Source organism: Planococcus citri, chromosome 5 (genome assembly GCF_950023065.1).
Source record: "Planococcus citri chromosome 5, ihPlaCitr1.1, whole genome shotgun sequence".
Classification (NCBI taxonomy): domain Eukaryota; kingdom Metazoa; phylum Arthropoda; class Insecta; order Hemiptera; family Pseudococcidae; genus Planococcus; species Planococcus citri.
In genome coordinates, this window is record NC_088681.1 from 39,116,758 (window position 1) to 39,135,971 (window position 19,214).

General features: G+C 34.1%; 3 protein-coding genes across 14 annotated transcripts in view; all 3 read right to left on the reverse strand.

The window, feature by feature from the left end:
- Positions 1–93: 93 nt before the first annotated feature.
- LOC135846400 (single-stranded DNA-binding protein, mitochondrial-like) lies at positions 94–1,360 on the reverse strand. The gene is made up of 4 exons (XM_065365477.1): positions 1,191–1,360; positions 1,012–1,093; positions 816–935; positions 94–743 (listed from the first exon to the last, which is right to left on the reverse strand). The coding sequence occupies exons 1-4, from the start codon at positions 1,203–1,205 to the stop codon at positions 547–549; spliced, it is 414 nt and encodes a 137-aa protein (XP_065221549.1). The 5' UTR covers positions 1,206–1,360; the 3' UTR covers positions 94–546.
- A 3,810-nt stretch (positions 1,361–5,170) lies between these two features.
- On the reverse strand, positions 5,171–9,023 carry LOC135846387 (fatty-acid amide hydrolase 2-A-like). The gene is made up of 9 exons (XM_065365461.1): positions 7,726–9,023; positions 7,399–7,616; positions 7,208–7,319; positions 6,946–7,106; positions 6,646–6,789; positions 6,436–6,534; positions 6,164–6,334; positions 5,609–5,791; positions 5,171–5,470 (listed from the first exon to the last, which is right to left on the reverse strand). The coding sequence occupies exons 1-9, from the start codon at positions 8,117–8,119 to the stop codon at positions 5,372–5,374; spliced, it is 1,581 nt and encodes a 526-aa protein (XP_065221533.1). The 5' UTR covers positions 8,120–9,023; the 3' UTR covers positions 5,171–5,371.
- A 5,436-nt stretch (positions 9,024–14,459) lies between these two features.
- The window catches only part of mbc (myoblast city), a 31,493-nt gene continuing 26,738 nt past the window's right edge, over positions 14,460–19,214 (reverse strand). For 8 of the 12 annotated variants that reach the window (XM_065365451.1, XM_065365448.1, XM_065365453.1 and 5 more), the window contains 4 exons: positions 18,669–19,008; positions 18,456–18,585; positions 15,081–15,355; positions 14,460–15,012 (listed from right to left, as the gene is read on the reverse strand). In XM_065365451.1, the coding sequence (XP_065221523.1) occupies positions 14,893–15,012; positions 15,081–15,355; positions 18,456–18,585; positions 18,669–19,008 (865 nt within the window). In that variant the 3' untranslated portion in view covers positions 14,460–14,892. Of the gene's footprint in view, positions 15,013–15,080; positions 15,356–16,214; positions 18,373–18,455; positions 18,586–18,668; positions 19,009–19,214 lie in introns of those variants that run through there. The other 4 variants (XR_010558958.1, XR_010558957.1, XM_065365449.1 and 1 more) reach the window with 3 other exon arrangements.

Consider the following 19,214-nt stretch of genomic DNA (forward strand, 5'->3'; position numbering starts at 1 on the left):
GTCTGAGCCACATTCATAACTCATTGCATCATAATTGGTCCATAAAAAGCTCGAGAGAACATCGCCATTCAGATTCAGAACAAATACATTCGATTTATCTTCAATAGAAAAGTTATATTATAATTTAAATAAATACACAATATGTTCTCAAAACAATCGACACAATATTTCAAGACATGACGATACGATCATTACATTTGAAAAAAAAATCCAGCTCAACAAAACCGATAAATAACTCGACCACGCATCATAACAAGTGATAAGTAACTGAAAAAGAAGGAAACATGAAAATGGAGAACGTACATATAGTATAAGGTATAACACTCATTAAATTCTTGCAACAAATTAGACGATTTACAAGTACAAAACTGCAGAATGCAGAAACACTGATAAAAAAAACAGACATTTCGAGTCTAATAAAGTGATAAATATTACATAACTACACCTGAGACCAGAATAGACTACGAAAATTCAAATAGCACATGAATCACACGAAATAAGTATAGAGAACACTGATCGATCAACAACTACTACTGAAAACTAAAGTTATTGGAAAAATATCACATCATCGGCGAGAATCGAAGTCGTAGCTTGAGTGCCGCCAGATTCGTCTTTTATTTCGCCGTACATTATTTTACCGGTAACGTAAACTCGTTGGCCTTTTCGCAAGTAGTTGGAAACATTATCTCTTAAATTCGGTTTGAAAACGCAAATCCTATGCCAGTCGGTTTTCTGATTGAAACCTGAGAATTGAGAAATGAGTTAACAGTAAATCGATATGATTTGTAACTAATTGTATAATAAAATAAACGTACCCGAGTCAGTTTTGTAATTAGTATGAGTAGCTAACGAAAATGTGACTAGAGGGTGTGCTTCGTTGCCTCTTTTCTGCGGCTCAGCTCCAACTCTTCCGAGTAACGTGACTTGGTTTATGGCTGAAATCATCGAGTAATTTGAGTATGGTGACAATGTAGTATGATATAAAACGAATGAGATGAAATCGTTACTCACTTTTTTCGATTTTATACCCTTCGTCACTGTAGAAACGAGCCAAATTTGAGGTACCACGACCGACTAACAGTTTTCTAGCGTTCTGTGGATTGCATTGCAAAGATTGCATCATGTAAATTCGTGATCAATGTGTACGATTTCATAGTAATATTTACCATATAATACGAAATATAACTTACCACTAACGTATTCATGATTGATGATTCGATTAAATTATTCCTCAAAGCGAATAGATATAGAAATTAATTATATTTTAAAAATTAAATACGCATAAAAGAACAGAAACACTCAACACTGGCGGCAAAAATGTGTTTTCAGCAGCTGATTTTCCTCGTGTTTATCACTTATAGATCTTGCTAAAATGTCAACAAACCGGAACTCGAGTGAAATTTGTGAAAACAGCAATACGCATTGTATAAAGTGGCTACAGTTATTATAGTTGCCTAATGTGATCTTTGCAGGAGTAAAAATCGATCAAAATACATTAGATGTGTTCTTTTTACACGGATTTTGACAGATTTTCGAGAATCTGGATTTTGGACGTTCTTTAAAATCTCATTTTTTCAACACTTTTGAGAGTACATTCGCCAATTTTTCAAAACTTCAAGTCTTCTTTTTCAAAGTAAAATCCAAAATCCATTTTCAGAAGCTGCTACCCAAGCAAATTCTTGTGGATTCTAAATCTGCCAAAATCCAGATTCTCGAAAATCTGCCAAAATCCGTGTAAAAAGAACACATCTATTAATAATATGATGTGTTTTTAAATCTACTGAGTACTCAATACAAATTTGATTATTTCAGCGCCGAATTCAGGACACGACTCAAGAGGTATCTACGAGCCAAAGTTACAAAATTAGCTCAATCAGGGTTTGGATTTTGAAAAATCACTACCAAACAATTCAGAATTTTTTTCCTTCTTAAAAATTGGCCCATGGGGTAAAGAGTGCTAGGTTTGGTTTCTGGACTCCTAGAATTATTAATTTTTGGGTGACTTGTTTCTAAACTAATCAGTGTCGAGGTGATGGAATTTTTCAACGAACGAGTCGACATTTTTAATGAAATATTTCAACTTGAATAATAAAACAGTTCCATTCATACATTTTTTAGATCGCTGAACACGAATTTGATATCATTCTTTATTTTAGATCCTGTGAATCGATGTAAAATGAAAATCTAAAAGAAAAATTCGAACATCGACAATCTCGAATCTCGATAGCTGATTCAGAAGCAGTTTTTTCGAGTTTTCTACTATTTTATGGTGAAAATTACCTACTTAAGAGAATTTTTGTAGCGATTTTGAACCTGGTGTGGTTGGAATACTTATCTTATTTTTTATTTATACTGATTATACTTATAGTGGTATACTCGTATATAAACCTACAATTAGGCATTAAAATTAATACGATTATATTACGATTATCTCATTAAATAAATGGTACCTACCTAGGTAAATAGTAATCAGAATTAGATTGAAAAAATTCCACATTCGAAATAATAATCAGTATGGTGAATTGATCCTAAAAAAAAAAAGTCGCCGAATTTTGACAAAATTCAATAGAAACCTTTATTTTGAGTTGAAAGTTACTCAGAAGCATTTTTAGCTTATGAGTCCTCGAACAGGAAGCATTTTCGAAAAAAAAATGATTTTTTCGCTCCTTTCGCTACCCAGCCTGAAAAATAACTCTAGTCCGAAATGAAAGTACTTGAGATTCTGCGTCGATGAAAGTTAGCAAATCGCCCATTTTTCATTTTCGATAAATTCGTGTTTTGAAAATTTTTTCTACGCAAATATTTCGCATTAATTTAGTCAAAATAGGTATTAATTGAAAGAACCATCCCCTGATACTGGGGAAATATTTTGGAACGCACTGGTGCCAATTTCAAAAATTTAAGAAAAATAGCCAAAAATTTTTAGATTTGACTAAAAAATTGGCACCACTGCGTTTAAAAATATTCCCCCCAGTATCAGGAATGAAATCTTTCAGTATTTTGGGGCAAATTAATGTGAAGTATTATTTGCGTAAAGAAAAACTATGATTTTTTCGAAATTCGAAAATATCCTCTCTTTGAAGGCTCATTTCTCCCCTTCAGAGGCACGTCCGGAACTAAAAAAATTTTTGAGTAACGTTCAATTCAAAATAAAAGTTTCTACCAAATTTGGTCAAAATCCGTCGACTTTTTTTTCGCAATCCACCCTATTGACCATGAAGTAAATACCTAAATTATTCCTAACTGAAAAAAAAAATCAACAATTAATAATTAATATTATAACTATGAGCTCATCGGCGGAGGCACCCATCCACCAAATGCTTTCTGAAGTTCTTCAGCAACGGCGAAACAAAGACGATCTTGATAAGGTGCAGCAATTACCTAAAAACAAGAAAGTTATAATGACTTAATGAGATATTTTCCAACTTGCCCACACAATAGGGTCATTCCATGTCAATTAGACCAACGTTTTTGAGTCATGTCTTTCGATTTCGCTCAAATTTATTTTACAATATCTATCTACCCATCCAGTAAGTAAGAAACCCGCAATCAGTTTGGTCCCAGGCCCCTCAGGGGGCGGGTGGGGGCCGTGGGGGGCTTCCATTATTTTCATTTCACATTCTCTCGAGGTACTCAACTTCAGCAGAGCATTCCTCCGAAACTGCGATACTTTGATTAAAACTGACTGCACAGTTCAAAAGGGTATTGAATTTTGAACTTTTTAAGCGTTTTGAAATTTTCAATAGTTGAAAGTTGAACTTTCAAATTGAAAGTTCAAATTTCAAAATAGCGCTGTGAGTGGGAGCTATCATTTAAAATTCTGAAAAAATTTCAATAGATGTAACTTTTGATGTTTTTTCGAAATATTCAAGTTTCGAGATGGGATCTCATCTGTTGATGGAAGGGGAGCACCTCCACCTTTAATTTGGGGCAAAACTTTTGAAAAAAAAATTTGGGACATGTGATATATTGAATTGTATGTTTTTGGTAAAGCTGAACACGAATATGGCGTTAGATCGTTGATTGGACCCCATCCACGGCCCCTCAGCACCTCCCCAAATGGGGTAAAAGTTCAAAATACGGTTTTTTCGTGCGACACATCAAATAGTATGCTTTTGGTGACGCTGAACACGAATATGACGTCAGATTTTTGGTTGGACCCCATCTACAGCCTCCAACAATTTTTTTGGACTTTTACCAATTGGGGGAGGTTCTGGGAGCCATGGGTGAGGTCAATTTGAAAAACTACGACTATATTCGTGTTCAGCGATATCGAAAAGCGAAAACATACTATTTCATGTGTCACTCGATTGAAACCATTTTTTTTTTCAGGTACCCCCCTTGGGGAGGTTCTGAGGGCCGTGAATGAGTCCAATTAAAAAACGGTTGTCATATTCGTATTCAGCGTCACCAAAAACATACTATTTGGTGTATCGCACGGAAAAACCCCTATTTTGAACTTTTACCCCATTTGGGGAGGTGCTGTGGGCCGTGGATGGGGTCCAATCAAAAATCTAACGTCATATTCGTGTTCAGTGTTACCAAAAACATATGTACAATTCAATATATCACATGCCCCAAATTTTTTTTCGAAATTACATAGGTACAGGTTTCGCTCGCGAAATATCCATACTTCCACGTCCACATACCTAGTGTTGGCAATGAGAATATTTTCAGTGCGGTAGGTGTTGGCAATAGTAGCTAATTTTGATTTTTGCTGCGAATATTCGCGAACATTTGCGAACATTCGCGAACTTTGGGAGCATTGATGAAAATTTTCAACTTCGAAACAGGTACCTAGTTCATTTTTCAATTTTCAAGTACCTAACGATAATCATACACTACTCTGGTTTTCACACATATATGTTCAATTTATTAAGGAATCATCATTGAAAGCTCAAATTTACCAGAAATGTTCTTTATTGTTCGCAGGAAAAATCAAAATTTTGTCAAAATTTGGTCACTTTTTTCTATGCAACTATGCAAGGCATCTATGAATGGCTGTAAAATGAGCTTCAAGTGAGAAATAAAATTCGAACATGGTCTATCTTAGTACTTAGATAATTCAGATATTTTAGAAATTCTATTGGACTTTTCGGTATTTTAAGCAAAATATGAGCTATTTTAACGAATTTTTGCAATGATTCATTTGTTATTGAAACAACATAAACATGTTCAAGTATAAAATTTTGCTCATGAGTCATGATTACAAATTATTAAAAATAAATATGTAGTAAATAATTAGATAGAAAAAAACTCTATAAACATAATAATAATTCTACAAAGGAAATGTATCACCATAATTAGTAAGTACTTGATGAGAAAAATAGGGTGGATTCAAAATAGGTACATTGCAATAAATAAAATAAAATTATGAGCTCATCGGCGGAGGCACCCATCCACCAAATGCTTTCTGAAGCTCTTCAGCAACCGCGAAACAAAGGCGATCTTGATTAGGGGCAGCAATTACCTAAAAACAAGAAAATTATAATGAGATATTTTCCAACTTATAGCTACACATTTAGAAAGAATGTTTTGCAAATTAGCAGGTGAAATCCACATGATAGGTACTAGATTATTAATAATGAAAGTAATTATAAAATCTCACCTGAAAACCTACTGGGATGCCATTTTCATTCAATCCCATCGGAACATGAGTGGCTGGAAAACCTAGTACATTTACAATTTCCGAATATTCCATCGATGTCTCTTTCCATGTTAATTGCCGTTTGTAGAATGCCAAACAACCACTGGTTGGGTAGAATAGAACACCATCTTCTTTCAATAGATTCTGTTGGTAATGAAAAGTCAAAATATTTCAAAATCAAGTGTTTCCATTCGATATACCTTAAATGTGAAATAACAATCGCTAAAGCTTCAAAATTTCTTATTTGTATGGAATTTTTAAATCAACAACCTATATAGTATCAAACAAATAAGAAATACCTATGTAGGTCTCGGTAATTATAAGTTTCAGTCGTATCTTTAAAATACCTATACGTTTTGTGGCGTTCGACTTCAAATAATGCAAATAGGTACCTACTTCTAGATGTTAATGTTATAATGTTGCATTTCTACCTACATTTGCAACTTTATGTTCGCTTCAATGATAAAGACGAGTTATAACTTCAGGTAATTAAGATAAACGAATGAATTACTATACCTTGAGACGATTAGCCAAGTTATTTGCTTCTGATAAGTACTTGGGTACTTTGCTTTCAGGTAACAAAAAAGGAATAAGTTTATCTTTAAATCTCATTACCAACACTTCCCTCGAATAGCTGGCTTTATTTCTGAGCAAGTTCAGAAATTCGACAAAAAGACAAGACTCGTCCTGAAACCGAAATTTTCAGCAAGTTATTGACAGTTATTGACGTAATTGAAGATTTAAAATGAAGAATCACTACTGGGTACTTCAATAGCAAAATTACCCACTTTAGGATCTTTCAAAGTTAATGCTGCATCGAGGCCTTCCATTTGAGTAACGTTGGCCATACTCATTTCAAGTGTGTCGTCCATTTCAGCTATGTGAATCTGGAACAGGCAAGGATATGGGGATTAAGTAGGTAATTTGACACATTACTAACTACCTATCAAAAAATATCCATAATTAAAAGTATGTAGGGATATTCTCATGTCACGTACTTTTTGAACAGAGCTTTCGTAAGTGCTACGAAAGTGTTCGGCTGCTTTGAGAATTGATTTTTTAATATCCGGATTGACTGATTCTTCGGATATTCTGAAGCCTCGATCGAGCATATAATATATGTTCAATTTGCTCAAATTTACCTAGAAACTATCCCATTAATACGAATAACAAAATTGTCTATTTCAAGCACCAAAATATCGATGTTTGAAATAAATATGGATACGTTATCATTTATCAAATTCACTCAACCTGATACTGAAGTTAAAAACTGTCTTTATCAAACAAAAAATAATTACTTTTTGATCTAGGTTTAATGAGCTGGAATTTTTTTCACCGGCCATAACAGCGAGAACTAATTTCAAGTCCTCTGCGTAACGACACAAAGGTCCTATCGAGTTTCTTTTTTGCCAAGCTTCATCGGGACTATCCGGAAAATGTCCAGTAAGAGAAACGATACCTTGAATAATAAAATCAGCATTCATTCTTTTTTTTTATCAATATATTTAAGTAAATCTAGTTATATCAAGAAATCATATAACGCAGAATCATCAATCTTACCAGAGGTAGGTCTGTGTCCAAATACACCGCAAAAGAAACTAGGTACTCGAACCGATCCGCCAAAATCGGACCCAACTCCTATAACTGAACCAGCTGATGAGACCAGAGCAGCCTGAATGAACAAAAAACGGTCCATCATCCGGGTTCATATGAATTCCATCATTATTTTTTGAGAAATATTGATAAATTACCTCTCCTCCAGAAGATCCACCCGAAGTAAGATTAGGATCATATGGATTACTTGTATGACCTATTATTTCACTTCGAGTTTCAAAAGAGCAGCAGAATTCGGGCAAATTCGTGACAGCAATTGGTATAGCTCCTGCATTTCTCAAAGCAGCTACTACATCACCATCTTCGGTAGCTTTTATGCCTTTTCTCGATGGAGCACCGGCAGTATAACTCAAACCTGTCCAAAATGGCCATTTTTAAAATTTGAATATTCCACTCCAACCGATTCAATAGGTATCACAAATAAGTAAATATACCCAATAGTTCAAGTTCAACGTTCAACTCACCTTTAACCATCAAGCATTCCTTAAACGTGATCGGAACTCCCAGCAAAGGCTTCTCTTTGGCGAGTTGTTCAACAGACTTTTCATTATTTTGGATGATACGATCAACATTTTTAGCATCTTCTAAAGCTGCTTCGAATCGATCTTCAATGATGGCGTTCAATTGTCCATTCACTTGCTGGCATCGTTCAATGAAAGCTTTCACAACTCGCTCACTGGTGAGTTGTTTGGTCCTAATTTTTTGGGCTAAAATTGTCGCGCTCGAATTGAGAATTTCTGGTTCATTTAGCGCCGGTAGGGGTTTTCGCGGAAGTTTTGCAAAGTATGAATAAAGAGGGGCGACTATTTTCCCTAATAGGACAGTCACGAAGTTCAAAAATCGAAGTAACAACAGCATGTTTTTTTTTGGTCACTGCCGACTTACCATTAAACTAACACACTAAACAACGATTTTAAAAATGAACGTAACTTATGCATTGATGTAGGTGTTGTATGGGTGTTGTTATGTTACCTATGGAATGTTGAGGTAGGCGGGGTCCATACATGTGGAAGCATATGTGGAAGAATCGCTCTGCGCATGCGTTAATTACGAGTACTTTAGTACTTGCACGAGAGATAAAGCGTTAAATACGAGCAATTAAACATATGCTGTAAAAGTACTCTGGCTAAACAATAAACATTTTATCAACAACTATCCAATCACCAAATTTTGAGATAAATGTAATGAATCATTGATTGTGCCGCGATTTTGGAATACAATGTGGCGTCGTACAACTACTACATATCTAGGTATTCTAATTTCTGTGTGTAATATATGCAGGTACATATAAAGTGACCTATACATTCACATTCTTACATATGATTAAAAATCAAAACTTTAAATTTAGTCAGTGGTCGAATCATGTGGTCCTAGGTTGTTAGAACTTAGAACAATATAGTTCTATGTATACCTACCTACCTACCTACCTACCTACCTACCTATACATTACCTACAGGCTACATCATAGATAAGACACCCACTTTCTTCGTAGTAGGAATGACAGTGGGAAAATTGGCAAATTGAAAACGATCGTGTTCAAGTTCAAATCGAGTAGGTATCTAGTTCAACTGGGTACTTTGTACAGGGTGCCCAGAAATATCGAGCACCCCTAAAAAAGATTTCTACTAAAATACTTTGGTTGGTCACAGTGAATGATAATAATGATAGCACATGATTGGTTGTTGGACTGGAGAGATAACATTCCACCAATCATATGCATCTATTTCACGTTGCCAACCTATATTTTTAATGAAAAACTTCCTTAGGGGTGCTCGATATTTCTGGGCACCCTGTACATACTTGATGCAACTAAATATGTACCTACCTATATTTAGTAGGTAACACCAGCACCAAATAATTGAAAATGCAGACTTCAAATTTTAAGGGAATATTTCCCATACATGGTAGAACATAAATATCGGTTTGCCTGCCAAACTTTAATGCTGAAGTTCAGAGCCGCAGATGCATAGAATAAGCTCAAATTTGAAATACACGTTTTTCAGAAAACCTACTCCACTTTCAACTTATTCATTTGATATGTACCTACTTGAAAACTTAATCCTTTGAGTGTTCCCCAATAGCTCAAAGATGAAAAAATGAGATGGAACAGAGTCAAACAGAGACTGGAAACAGCTGAAAGCAAAAAGCTAAAACCCGTAATAGTCAACATTTTCAAGATTTTTGGATGTTAAGAGAAAGCTAAGCTTTGTAAATTTTAAAACTAAAACCAGATGAAAGCTTTATGTTTATTTTTCCAGCTTTCTTGAACTTCTAACGGCTTTTAACTGTATTTTAATGTAAGTACCTATTTATTTATTGTATTTTGCTCACTTTTCAATTTTAGTTTTCAAAATTTTGAATTTAGCTGCAATATTTTGAAATTATTATTATTCAATTAAAATTAAAAATATAAAATATCTATTGTCAAATTGTTGAAAATCTATTGAAAGAAAAATATAAAAATCAAAATTAATTAAAAATTAGAGACTAACAGCATCTGAAAGCAGAAAGCTATAAACCTAAAAAGTCGATATTTTCAAGATTTTTGGAAGCTAAAAGAAAGCTAAGCGTTATAAATTTGAGAGCCCGAGCCAGCCAAATAGGGCACTATATCAGGGGGTATGCTGGTCTGCCATTTTCTTGCGAAAGCGAATTTTCTGTAAGTTAAAAACTATGACATTTACAGAAATTTTACAAGAGTCCTTTTTTGTAGAGAATGAAAAAATATGACCAACTGTGCAAAAATCTTGAAATTTCATGCAGTATGAACCTAACGTTTTAAAAAAACAAAAAAATTATAAAAATTTGGGAGATTTTTTACATGTCTGTCTACATAATAGGCTTTCATAAAGGTCAAAAAACATGTAAAATAGCCAAAAAAATCCACGTTTTTGACCCTGGAGAGGGATCAAATAGGGTTAGAAGGTTGAAATTGAAACCTGCAAAAGGCACTTCGGGTACATCCTCCCAATGTACTGTGAAAATTTGGATGATCTAGGCCCATTTGGGGAGGCTGTAGGCTGTCCTAAAGGTCGAAAAACACGTAATAGCCGAAAAATCCATTTTTTGACCCTGGAGTGGGATCAAATAGGGTTGGAAGGTTGAAACCTGCAAAATACACTCAAGTGGCACCATCCCATTGTATGCTGTACTTTGGGGCTCCATAGGTCAATTTTAAGAGTGGGGTGGGGTCAAAAATGGGGTAAATCAGGGGTTTCCACCTTGAATGGGGTGGGAATGACATAGGAAGCTGAAATTTGGTTATGTTGTTCACAATGGCGGTACTCACCAATGGTATGAGTTTGGACTCTTTTCATCAATTTGGAGCCAAATTATGCTTCTCCAAAAAAATGACCTTTCTGTAATTTTCAACTTTGACCCTTCCAACTGCAGGGGTTAATTCTAGCTTCCAAAAGAACCCCATTTCCCAAGTTTGACTTTATTTGACCAATTAGAACAGGCTCCATATAAATAAAAATGTCTGGCCTACCGCTAATACAGTGGTGTGAAAATTATTAGACTAGTGCAATTTTTTGCTGCTACACAGACAGATTTTTGGGAAAATACGTACTATTTAATGAAATAAACTGATTTTGAATTTTTTATACTATATCATGGACCACAAGGAACACTTTTTTTTGGTTTGGAAGCATTCATTTACTTTATAAAAAAATTTTCGAGTTGTAAACTGAAATTTCAGCAATTTGGAAAAAATCAGTTTTTCAGTAATAAATAATTATAAATTTCTAAATCTGGAAGTAATTAAACACGGATTCCGATTAAATGGACATCTATGGACCTTAGCTAATGCTGATTGGCCATTGGTTTTCAAAATGAAGCTGTATTTTCGAAATGCGCCATCATTCATACTGGAATTTGGAGTTACAGAAAAGTCAAAAAAACATGTTTTTCTATTGCTGATTTCTCAATTTCAACCAAAATTCAATAAATGGGACACCAAAATGACCGGAATTTAGTTTCGGATCTCCTCCCGTTGACAGAATTGTGCTATCTTATTTTGTTTTCGCGAAATTCGCAAAAGAATCTTGAAAAATGAGATTTTAAAAATGCACAAAAAACGACGTTTTTCAAGCTACTTCTGCTCGTGGAAGGAAAACGCGAATACCAATCGTTTCGCTCTAACCGCCATTCGATTCCTCATAAAATTTACCTTCAGAATCAACTCCTGAAAAAAAATTTGCAAAATTTATTGCGATAATTTGCGAGGTTTTAGTAATTTCTTTTTTCTCAAGATCGCCTTATATGCGATTTTTGCTGCATGAGCGATTTTGTGAGAAAAGAAATTACTAAAACCTCGCAAATTATCGCAATAAATTTTGCAACATTTTTTTCAGGAGTTGATTCTGAAGGTAAATTTTATGAGGAATCGAATGGCGGTTAGAGCGAAACGATTGGTATTCGCGTTTTACTTCCACGAGCAGAAGTAGCTTGAAAAACGTCGTTTTTTGTGCATTTTTAAAATCTCATTTTTCAAGATTCTTTTGCGAATTTCGCGAAAACAAAATAAGATAGCACAATTCTGTCAACGGGAGGAGATCCGAAACTAAATTCCGGTCATTTTGGTGTCCCATTTATTGAATTTTGGTTGAAATTGAGAAATCAGCAATAGAAAAACATGTTTTTTTGACTTTTCTGTAACTCCAAATTCCAGTATGAATGATGGCGCATTTCGAAAATACAGCTTCATTTTGAAAACCAATGGCCAATCAGCATTAGCTAAGGTCCATAGATGTCCATTTAATCGGAATCCGTGTTTAATTACTTCCAGATTTAGAAATTTATAATTATTTATTACTGAAAAACTGATTTTTTCCAAATTGCTGAAATTTCAGTTTACAACTCGAAAATTTTTTTATAAAGTAAATGAATGCTTCCAAACCAAAAAAAAAGTGTTCCTTGTGGTCCATGATATAGTATAAAAAATTCAAAATCAGTTTATTTCATTAAATAGTACGTAGGGGTAACGGCCCTATTCTTTTACCCCCCTAAGGACATATCTTGAAATTTCTTCTGACCTAATGAAGCTAGAGAAAAACTGAAAAGCGCATTGAAATCAGCAAACATTCGTTGACAAGATTCAGTGTTTGCCAAAAGTTTAATTTCATTAGGTTCGCCAGAAAAAATTTTTTTTTGCAAAAAAACGAGTTCGCAATTTTTTTTACCCCCATTCGCTATTTCGTTTACCCCCGTTCGCTATTTTTTTTACCCCCCAATTTTTTCTGTGTTTTCAATAGTAACAATATAGATTCAACGTTTCCTGACAAATTATTAATTAATCATGCCAAAAAGTGCCCTTTCCGTTATCATTAGTGTATTCATTGCTTGAAAACCTAATTGAGAATAAAATTGAGAATTTATAAAGATTATTTGTGCAAATTTTCAACAAAAAAATTTAATACACGTATTTTTGGACTCTAAAATTCCTGAACCACCAGATGAACGCATTTTTTCACAAGAAACTATTTTTTAGACATTTTTGGCGGATATAGATGGTGAAAGTTCCTGCTACAATTTTCTGTTTCCATGTTATTGCTATACTTAAGGTCTTCAATTTTGTACCCGTTTTTGTTTTGTTTGCTTTCACAGACAACCTATATTACAGGGGTATCAATCATATTTTATTCAATTTTTTTGGTTGATTATTTACATTGATGTAATCAACTGTAGAAAGTGTTTTTTAGACAATATTATTTACAAAAGTTCAGAGCCATACATTCAAAACTTCCCCAAAAATGAATAAAATTTATATCACGCCTTCAAACGGTCTTCAGCGAGCAAAAATTCTGAAAATAGTGGGGGGTAAAAAAATTAGAGAACAAAAATTAATATGGATTTTCTATTTTTTTACCCGGTAAAAAAAATAGAAAACTGGGCTTGAATCGTTCCCTATTTTTTTACCCCCTCTAAAAATTTTTAGAAAACAATTTTGATGAAAACTAACCAGCTCATCTAATAGACCAGAGCGTGTAGAATTCAGCGATGTACTCACGAACTCATTTTGATGGAAATTAGTGCGTCCAATCCTTAAAATCAAAACACACTTTTTTAAAATTTTGTTAAGAAAATTGACTAAAATTCACATCACATTTTTCAAAGTCCCCTGAACCATGAAGAGTAAATGGAAAATGCAGTTTTTCAAGGGCATTGTATTCCAAAAGAACCACAAAACATGTTGATATGGTTTTCAATTCGATTCATGACTTTGATGGCTTATTTTTCAGAAAATTCTTGGGGGGTAAAAAAAACTAGAGAGGGTAAAAAAAACTGGGCCGTTACCCCTATTTTCCCAAAAATCTGTCTATGTAGCAGCAAAAAATTGCGCTAGTCTAATAATTTTCACACCACTGTAGTCCCATTTTTTACAAAAATTTGGCTAAAAACAAAAAATGTCCGGTTTGCGTCATTCGTCATCGTTTGATGACCTCTACACATGATCTGATTTTGAAAAAAAAATCAAAGACCACCCGCGCGAAAATCCGCCGATTTGGCATGGAACTTCCCACATAATACATAATTACTGAGACAGAAGCACAGCTGCAGAAAATGACTGATCAAATAAACAGAGCACTCAGAGCAGGACTGAAATATGGAATGAAAATAAATGCAGGCAAAACCAAAGTTATGAAGTTCACAAAGATTGATGATAAAGATAAACTGAGTAATAAGTTGGCATGTCTTTGCAAATTCTGGTCAGGCTGCTGTGATGATGATGATGATGATGATATTGATATTGTTGATGAGGAAGACGAAGAAGACAGAGAAGTCTTGTAGCATGGTCAGGGATATTATGATGGTACTGGCAGAAAATTTTTGAAGATTGGATGAGAAAGTATTGGAAATTAATGAAGTACCTATAGATGATGAACCAATGTGTCAAAAACTGGGCTAGAGTGTTAGAGCTGGGGTGCAATGGCATCGTGAGTTGCTACAATGAAAAACCCGTGTTTTTGCAATGTTTGGCCAACCCCAAATGTATGTTAGGTTGATGATGAAGTTTGAATCATGCTCAGGTAATTCACTGGCAGAAAGATTTTCACAAGTGCCTGAATGTGTAAGTTTCATCTCAGACATTTTCTTGGCCAGCGTTGTTTGCTATCAGCCCACCCAAGCACAATTCAAGTCTTCCCAGCACAATATTTCTTCACTAAAAAAATGAACTTAGAATAAAAACCAACGATAAAAGAAATTTTTTTTATTTAAGCACAACAAAATAAACAATAGGAAAAAATAGGGCAGAGTGAGAAAAACATAAAAGACAAAATTCATTACTGTACAAACCAACCGTTTGAATTGCTTAAAATGCAGACTATTACAAAAAATTAGGTAAAAATTTTACTAAAATACTTTTGCATTAAAACTACTAACACGCTGAACTCAAAAAAAGAAAAAGAAAAGAAATGCCTAAACTGTTTTTAAAAAATACTCTCGCAAATCATAGGTAATACGTAGGTATACATTACTCGTCACATATTCACAGAATAGGCCAACTACTTAGCGAATTACAAAATACATCCACGTATAGAAAGGGAACACCATATACGAATAAAGCTTATAAAAAAACAAAATTTTGAAAAATTCAGTCGAGTGTCGCGTCGCGTCGCAAATTTCACTTACACTAACGTATGATTCAACCGATGAAGGGGTTTCTTTGGCGGAGGTGTCGGAGGCTGCTCATCGGCACCCGGGTCAACCGCAGTAGGGGATTTCACATCTGGTTGCTGCGACTGGAACTACGCATATAACCATTTATAATCCTCCTAGGTGCGAATACAGGTCGAAAAAATCCTCCGTTTCTTACCTTTTCGATTAATTTGTGGAAAGGTGGAGTGCTATTCGAGTCACGACGAAGCGGCGGCGATGGCGGCGTATCTGCCAAACCTGCGACTGGAGTGGCCGCATTGGTAACATCGTTATTCGCCATTTGCAGTGCCGGATTGCTAGTGGTGTATTCGACTTCGCGATGCTTCGCTGGCAATGGCGGAGGAACTCTGTCATCTTCGCTGGTCGTCGTCGAATCCGTATTCGTACCTAATACGACTCTATCATAGAGATTCGACCATACCAGACTAACATCTACAGTAGGCGATCGTATACAAAATGTAATTCGATCAGAGCCAAGCCACCGCAATAGTAAAACCAATACGTGTACATTGTACAAAAAAAAAGCGCGCATTCAAGCACGTAGTACTATAACATACTACACTAAACCACTACTACAATTTGCTGTACAGAATGTCCGCAGGGTCTCGAAAAACTCTGAAAATGGGTTTTTGACTGGATGATTGGTGCGAGTATGACACAATTGACACAATACCAAATACATATTTTGTCTTTGACAATGGAAAGAATGCTGAAATTTGGCTCACTGAAGTAGCTAAAGTATCATCCAAGAATACAACAAGAACCGAAAACTTAAAATTTGGTTTTGAAATTTAACTAAAATGCTTTTTCAATGAGCCAAATTTCAACGCATTAACATAAATCGTTGGCAAAAATCTCCTGGTCAATAAGCCCTTGAACAACACAAGTTGAAATGGTATCAACAAAAACTAAGGATGTATTTTTGGGTACCCCTCATTTTGATGAAGCAAGCATTTTCAAAAGCAACCCAAAAAATATTTTTATGTACATAATTAGGCTGTACGTCGACCCAATCAAAGCATGTTAAGTACATAGTTGCAGCGTGAGCTCAAAAATAGAAAACAGAAGTGTGTTAAATAGATATCTCAGATTACCTACGGTGACATTATTTTACATCTTCTTAGGTCAAAAGAGGATTGACAAGAAGTCTAAAAGTGAGCAAATTTTTTTCCCAGACAATTAAAGCGTTTTGTTCGCCCAAAAATATCACACTAAGGTGTGAAATAAGCCTAAACAAAATATAACTTACCTTTTAACACCTCCTGATCAAAACTGAGCACTTGCATTTCGATTCAATGCAACAAAAAATATTTTATTCGAGAGTTAACGAAATACAGAAATAAAAATTGTTATTTTAAAGCCAAAGAGAAGACCTTCTTTGAACTGTGACAATAATTTCATCAAAATTTACACAAAATTACTTGTACATAAAACCTTGTCAAAACATGTTAAAATGGCATGAAAACATTTATAAAAGTGGTCATAAAAATTTGGCAAAATGCAAGAAAAATGGATAAAAAATTTCAATAAAATTTGGTGACGATACTTCGTGTAGTTTTCACAACATCTCACCAAATTTCGCTAAAATGATATCTATTTTTGGTCATTTTTAATTTTTTTTTTCAAGTACATATTTTCATTTCACTTTTAACATTGTTTCATCTACGTTTAATGCAATTTTATTTTCGCTGAATTTTATCAAAGTTTTCGGAAAATTTTGTAAGAAAATTGAAGTGTATTTTAAATTCACTTTTCGACTTTTCGCATCGATCAAAAAATTCAAAATACTTTTAAAGGAAAAACGCAGGACTCATACTCGATTTTTTCAACAACAAAAAAAGAACTTTTGTAACCAAAAAAGTCACAAGACGTGAGCCAAATTTTTTAATGTTTGAAAAAAATCACAAAAAAAACTAGAATATTTCGTTTAAAAATGAAAAAAATAGACTTTTGGGCAATTATTCGTCAAAAATGATACCTACTATTGCGAAATTTTTGTCAGAAAAGTGAGACTATTTCGCAATATTTAACAAGAAAGCAACGTTTTGACAATTTAGCAAAAAGTAGAGCTTCTCTGGCAATTTTTGGCAAAAAAGCGAGACTTTTAAGCAATTTGAAAAAATATTCAAACTTTGGAATTTTTTTTTCTTCAAAAAATCAACAAGTTTTATAAATTTTTGGCAAACAAGTGAAACTTGATTTTGGCAAAAAAGTGAGACTGTTACGTAATTATTGGCACCGTAACGTTTAGGTAGAAAAAGCAAGATTTTTCAGAAATTTTGTAAGAAACGAGAATTTTTGTCAATTTTTGGCTAAAAGCAAAAAAAACTTGATGGAAATTACCAACAAAAAAATGACCCCAATTTTTTTGTCGATGGTTGTCAAATAAGTGAGCCTGTTTGTCGAAAATGTGAGGCTTTTTTTCAACTTTTTGGTACCAGAATGACTTGTTAGAAAATATTGACAGAAAACGAGACGTTTAAGACGTTTTTTGACAACAAAGCGATATTTCTGCACAATTTTCGAAAAAGAAGCGAAACATTTGAAATTTTTTGCAAACAAGCGAAAACTTTCAGCATTTTTTGACCAGAAATGAAACTTTTTGGCAAAAAAGCCAAGGCTTTTTGCTATTTTTGGAAGAAAAAAAAAGAGACTTCGACAATTTCAATCAAAGAAAGGGCTTCGTTGAGAAAAAAAAAGTGTACGCAATCAGTAAGAAAAGATTGAAAAAGTGAATAATTTGGTAAATTCTGAATTTTTTGTTGATATTGTTGAAATTTTTTTTTTTTTCTTCAAAAAGTATGGCTAAGATTTGAAAAAAATCTAATTTTTGAAAATTTTGAAGAAAAGGTATCTCCAGTAATGAAAATATTGAAAAAGTAACCAAAAGTTACTACATAAGTAACTTCAGTAACTCAGTTAGGTACTTGAAAAAGTAACATAGTACGAGCCCAGCGAAAGAAGAGGAAGGGAAGATTGCACGAATTTTCAAAAACATTCTCACCATTTGATTTCAATTTTAATCAATGAAACAATTAATATTTCTATTCACAAATTTTTTCAACATTATCTACAATTACCTGTACAATCACGAGTAAAACTTATTTCAAAAATACAAAAAGAAAAAAAGTCAACAAAATAAAAACATTTTTGAACCAAAAGGTAACTCAATTTTTTAAAAAAATGCTTGTACGTATTATTAAATTTAAATTTAGGAACTAATGACTTCAATTTCAAATTGAAACCCAAGAAAAGATATCAATTTTCTCCCATTTTTTTTCAATCATTTCCACTTCGAATAAAATGTTCGAACGCCCTGTCGATGAATAAAATATTTTCAACTCGTTTGTTGAAAGCACTCGTAGCAATAAAATGAAAATGGTTGCGTCATCTCAAAAAATTCATCCAGTCAAAACTCATCGTCGTTCTTCGGGACTTTCCAGGACACACTGTATAATACGATTATCTACTGGTTGGTTGAATAATACGAGCATACATAAATCTACAAAATAGATAAATAAAAAACACATACCGAACGAATCTCTATTCATAGGCGACAGCATACCACTGGTAGCTTCTAATAAGGTCAGCGATGAATCGCTCGATGGTCTAGATGTTTTTCCTTTTTCACTATCAGATCTGCCCAACTTTAAGCTTCTCGTCTATTGTGGGAAATCATCGCATTACTCAGATTAGTTAGCTTCTGCTGCTGGTAGGAAATTAAAAATGAATTTGGCATACTTACATCTTGTAAATCGACAGTAGATGTTTGAAGAATACTGCTATTGAACGAAGATAATGACATGGAATCGGCATCGCTGTTAGGAGTCGTATACCATTGACTATTCCCCGAACAGCCGCTATCTCTGGAGTAGTACGAGTCTGTTTCCAAGGATATTTTACTCTCGGTTCGATTGCGGCGTTTCTTCTTATCCTTTTTTTCGCGTTTCGCTAACGAACTGATCGTGCCGAATTTCTGCGTCGGTGTTACCGAAGACGAGTTTGATAACACCGGAGCCGCGAACATTGCTAAGCTTGTGGATAGCGAGGTAGCCGATAATGAGGCTTTAGCCGTGTTGTGACTTCTGTTGAGGAGAGAGAAGAAAAATAATTACAAAATGTCGCCTGAATTGGGGTTAGAATTGAAATTTAATGAATTTATAATACACGAGTATTTCCAAAAATGTTGGAATTTGAAAAAAAAAAAATGTAGGATGTGATGACAACAGAGACCCAAAAGCTCAATACGTTATGTTAGCAAAGCTCAAATGTGCTAAAATGAAACATCGCA

Excerpts from the sequence above, each read along its gene's own strand:
- LOC135846400 (XM_065365477.1), bottom strand. Across the intron at positions 936-1,011 it reads AGGGTATAAAATCGAAAAAA|CCATAAACCAAGTCACGTTA; the intron begins GTGAGTAACGAT and ends CGATGATTTCAG. Across the intron at positions 744-815 it reads TAATTACAAAACTGACTCGG|GTTTCAATCAGAAAACCGAC; the intron begins GTACGTTTATTT and ends CTCAATTCTCAG.
- LOC135846387 (XM_065365461.1), bottom strand. The coding sequence starts at position 8,119 with ATGCTGTTGTTACTTCGATTTTTGAACTTCGTGACTGTCCTATTAGGG. Across the intron at positions 6,790-6,945 it reads CATTAAACCTAGATCAAAAA|GTAAATTTGAGCAAATTGAA; the intron begins GTAATTATTTTT and ends GATAGTTTCTAG. Across the intron at positions 6,535-6,645 it reads ACGAAAGCTCTGTTCAAAAA|ATTCACATAGCTGAAATGGA; the intron begins GTACGTGACATG and ends TGCCTGTTCCAG.